Raw genomic sequence first — 4,135 nt, forward strand, 5'->3', positions numbered from 1 at the left:
TCGCCCTCCTCACTGCTCGCGTGATCCCGACCAGACTCCAAACTTCAGCGGCAGGGTTTATTCTCTAGACTGCAGCTCCAAACACGGGTACCTGCGCCCACCTCTGATCTCCCAGCCTTGCCCCCAAGGGAAAAGGTGCAGGCAGGGTTCTGCGGCGTCAAAAGCAAGCCGCCCCTTCTGCCTCTGCAGGGAATTTCCCGGACTGAGGGCCTTGGAGACTGAGGTTTCTCAGTTTTCAGCGAGAAGGCGTCCTTGGGGCTCACCCGGCCGTCGCAGCTCAGGTCGGCCCATCCGGGTTGCCCAATTCCTATAGGGAAGTGACACACGGTCGCGCGTTAGCGGCCTGCAGGCCTCGTGCATATACCCATATATATTTATGATTTCTAATTTTATTATAAAATAGAAGCAGAAATATTTCCCGAAGAACATTCACAAGAGGGCACGACAGGGAAACGGCAAGTCCGCGGCTCGGGAGGTGCGCTCTGCCAGCCGCTGTCTCAGTCCGAGTGGGAAGAGGCGGAGAGGCCTCGCCCAGAGAGGGAGGTCCGCAGGCAGGAGGGGAGGAGTTGCGGGGCATAGCCCCTTCTTTTCACTTAAATTAGGAGACGAAAATCTGACACCTGCAGCGTCCACTGACGGGTGGGGCCCTCGGGGAGAGGCTTTGGAGCGGCCGGGGGTCAAAGGCCCTGACTTCTTCCTTCCTGCTCAACACTGGGAAAATAAGGGCTGCGAGGGGGCAGAAAGAGGGTGCAGGCTAAGAGGCCAGAACAGAGAGCGAGAGTACAAGGTAGAAGTCTAGCGACCTAGAAGGAAACAGGGCTAAGGAAGAAGGGAAGTGAGGAGGAAGAGAAAGAGGAAGAGGAGGAAATAGGAGAGAGAGGAATTTATCCTTTTCCCTGTTTGAAGACGTGGCCCCCAAGGGACCTCAAAAGCAAGATGTTAAAAATAAATTCCGAACAAGGACCCGAGGACACAGCGCCGCATCGCATCGGCCAGCGCGCCGGTCTTTCGATACCTGATGGGGTCGCCGCGGGTACCCTCCTGCACTGCCTTTCACAGGTCCCCAGCGCCAGGCCCGGGAGGAAGCCGGCGCGGTGGCAGCAAAGCTCTAGGAGCCCAGGTCCACGAGGTTGGCTGACATGGGGTTGAGGATTGAGTCCTGCAGGCCGTGGTGATGCTGCAGGGCGTCAGCGCCGCCTCCACCAGGCACGGGCACCGGCACCGCACTGGGGCCAGGAGGATGGCCCAGATTGTGCAGCGACGGCAGCCCGGGGGGCGGCGGCGGGCTGAGCAGCAGCGCAGGGCTGGACGAAGAGTGGTCTGGCGTCCCCGACGGCGTCTTCTCGTCCTCCGAGCTGCCTAGCACTGACTTGCCGCTGCCGTTGAGCGAGGAAGCCAGAGGGTTGTGGCTGTTGGAATTGGAGTTCTCACTGTTCTCCCTGCAAGTGCAGGAGCAAAGCCGCGGTCAGCGGGGAAATCGAGGCCACTCAGCATTGCCTCGCGCAGAGCCAGAGGCTGGCCCACTCCCACTGGGCAGGCAGGGCAGGCAGGGCCGAGCAGCCCAGCCGGGCTGCTCTCCGGAGGGTCGGCCTTCTACCCTTTCCTGGTCTAGCTTCGGGTAGTCCTTCCTGCCAATCACTATGACCTTTGAATACTGACATCTATCTTGTCCTTCTTCTGTATCTATCTCCACCTCTGTTCTCAACCTTGTGACTATATTTCCTGTTTTATATCCCCATTTGGGTTATAAAACAGGAAGGATAGCAGCAAAGCTCTAGGAGCCCAGGTCCACGAGGTTGGCCGACATGGGGTTGAGGATTGAGGGCAGCAGGACACCCTGGAGTTTAGTAAGCAGCAGGCAGGAAGAAGAGATTGAGGGACCAGAAGAATGTGGGTCCCTAATCCAGGGCTGAAGACCCATAAGAAGTGAAGTATTTTACTGCTCTTCCTTTCTTTTGTTTTGTTTAGCCTGAGGGGGAGCCCGGCTGGGACTAGGGACAGGCTCTTGAGTATTCTTTCCCTTAATCCAAGCTGGGTAGGCCCTGGGAGGGCTGTCCCTGCTGGTCTAGGGCCTGGGCTCTAAGGATAGGTGTATCTCTTTCCTTGGTAACTCCAGCCATCCATCAGGGACGGGAAGCTACAGGCTGAAGGGTAGCCCAGTACGAAGGAAGGTGCTTGTTATTCCTGGACTGGCCTTTCCGACCTTTCACCTGGGGCTTGTGGGAGAACAGTTCTTCCTGAGTGTGGACTCATGCCAGTCTGGGTAGAGGGAAACCCAGCACAGACAACCCAGCTTCTCTGCCTAGATCTGAGTGGGGGGGGAGAGGGAGAGTGAGAAACGGGGGGAGAGAGAGAGAGAGAGAGAGAGAGAGAGAGAGAGAATGTCTTATTTTTTTTTCTTCCTGAATTTTTTGGAGGGAATCTTCAAAGCTGGCAGATGAGACCTTACCGCAGAGGTACTCCAGCATCAAGGTCTTGGACAGCAAGGTGTGGTCTGTAGCATTACTTCCAACCGTTTCCATTGTTAAGCACTCCCACTCCGGACCCGGATCATTCAAACTCTCGGCTGAGCATGTCCCATACCACCAACCCCAGGTGTCCTGTTTTGCTGTACCCTCAGGCTGGATTCTGTCACCATGATCCATTCCTCTCCCCTTTCCCTTTCTAGATTTGAAGTTCTGCGGGGTTATAGGGCAGGCAGCTTCCGTGGCTTTCGGCAAGCTTTAGGCCCCCTGAGGAAGGCCTGCTTTCCCTGAGGATGGACGCTCCTAGCTTTTCCTTCTAGAGCTCTCAGCTCAATCGCGACATAGTGACCCACTCACCCAACAAGGTAGAACCTGTGGAGAGATGAGTCAAGGGTCTAACAAACCTTGGAAGGGCTGCTGTGTCCAGCGAGGCAGAAAAGGGAGGCACGTATATTTTTTTCTCTCCCAGAACTGACACTTCCTCCCCGAAGTCTTTACATGCGGGACAGGGAAATGCTGCCTAACTCCCATATCCTTGCCCATGGTTTCCTCCATCCAGGTCATCCTAAGAAAGTTCCAATCCCAGGCCTGATCCCAAACCGCACTTTGGCGTGGAGGTAAGATTGATCGAGGAGAAGCTCCGAAAACAGACAGAAATTCACAGCGCGCTTTTACCTGGGCCCCAACACTGCTCTTGATCTTGGGAGGGGGAACCAACCAAAAACAACCATCAGGCCTACCCTGATGTGCCTCTCCCGTGGGGATTCAGGCCCACAGTCCTGCCCTGATCCAAAAGCCTGCTGGGTTTCCACTTCTGTCCATAACGACCAGGGAGTGAGTTGACAACTTCCTGCGCCCCACTTTGCCCGCTTCCGACAAATCCCAACCCGCTCAGTCTCCAAAACCTGAGTGCCAGTGCAGTCGGGAGAGACTTCTAGTCTAGACCTCTTCCAGGTGTGGGTAGATGCCCTGAGACCCCCTCCCCGGGACCTCAGTAAACCTGTGCCGGAGCTCTACTTACTCGTACCTTTCCTTGGCCTCGGCTGCCCGGTCGCGCTGCCGCCTGTTCTTGAACCAGTTGCTGACCTGCGTGGTGGTGAGGCCCGTGGCCTCCGCCAGCTCTCGCTTCTCGCGGGGCGAAGGGTAAGGGTTGTGCGCGTACCACTCGCGCAGCACGCTGCGACTCTTTTCCTTGAAGCAATAGCTCGTCTCCTCCCCGTCCCAGATGGAGCGCGGCAGCGGGAACTTGCGGCGCACGCGGTACTTGCCCACCGCGCCCAGAGGCCGCCCCCGCAGCTTCTCCGCCTCGATGTAGTGCGCCTTGAGCCACAGCTGCTGGAGCTTGGCGTGGTTGTGCGGCGAGAACTGGTGGCTCTCCAGGATCTTGTAGAGCTCGCGGAAGTTGCCGCGGTGGAAGGCCACCACGGCCTTGGCCTTGAGCACGCTTTCATTCTTGTGGAGGTGCTCGCAGGCGGGCAGCGACCACAGGAAGCGGCCCAGCCGCTCGATGTTGCCGCCCTGCTGCAGCACTTCGCACACGCACGCCACTTGCTCCTGCGTGAAGCCGAAGGTGGGCAGCATGGACATGGTGCCGGCTGCGCCCCGCCCGCGTGCGCCCTCACCGCGCCGCGCCGCCCCGCATGGGCGCCTCGGCCAGCCGTGCGGGGTCC

The 4,135-nt window shown here is 58.1% G+C and overlaps 1 protein-coding gene across 2 annotated transcripts; it reads right to left on the minus strand.

Annotated features, from left to right (window-relative positions):
• Nucleotides 1–379: 379 nt before the first annotated feature.
• On the minus strand, nucleotides 380–4,129 carry Six2 (SIX homeobox 2). 2 transcript variants are annotated; one of them, XM_004627674.3, is made up of 2 exons: nucleotides 3,493–4,129; nucleotides 380–1,439 (listed from the first exon to the last, which is right to left on the minus strand). In XM_004627674.3, exons 1-2 carry the CDS (start codon nucleotides 4,050–4,052, stop codon nucleotides 1,109–1,111), a joined length of 891 nt encoding a protein of 296 aa, XP_004627731.1. In that variant the 5' UTR covers nucleotides 4,053–4,129; the 3' UTR covers nucleotides 380–1,108. The 2 variants fall into 2 exon arrangements, with proteins under 2 accessions (XP_004627731.1, XP_023566933.1); XM_023711165.1 differs by having other exon boundaries at nucleotides 3,487–4,129.
• Between the last annotated feature and the right edge of the window lie 6 nt (nucleotides 4,130–4,135).

Source organism: Octodon degus, unplaced genomic scaffold (genome assembly GCF_000260255.1).
Source record: "Octodon degus isolate 3935 unplaced genomic scaffold, OctDeg1.0 scaffold00020, whole genome shotgun sequence".
Classification (NCBI taxonomy): Eukaryota; Metazoa; Chordata; class Mammalia; order Rodentia; family Octodontidae; genus Octodon; species Octodon degus.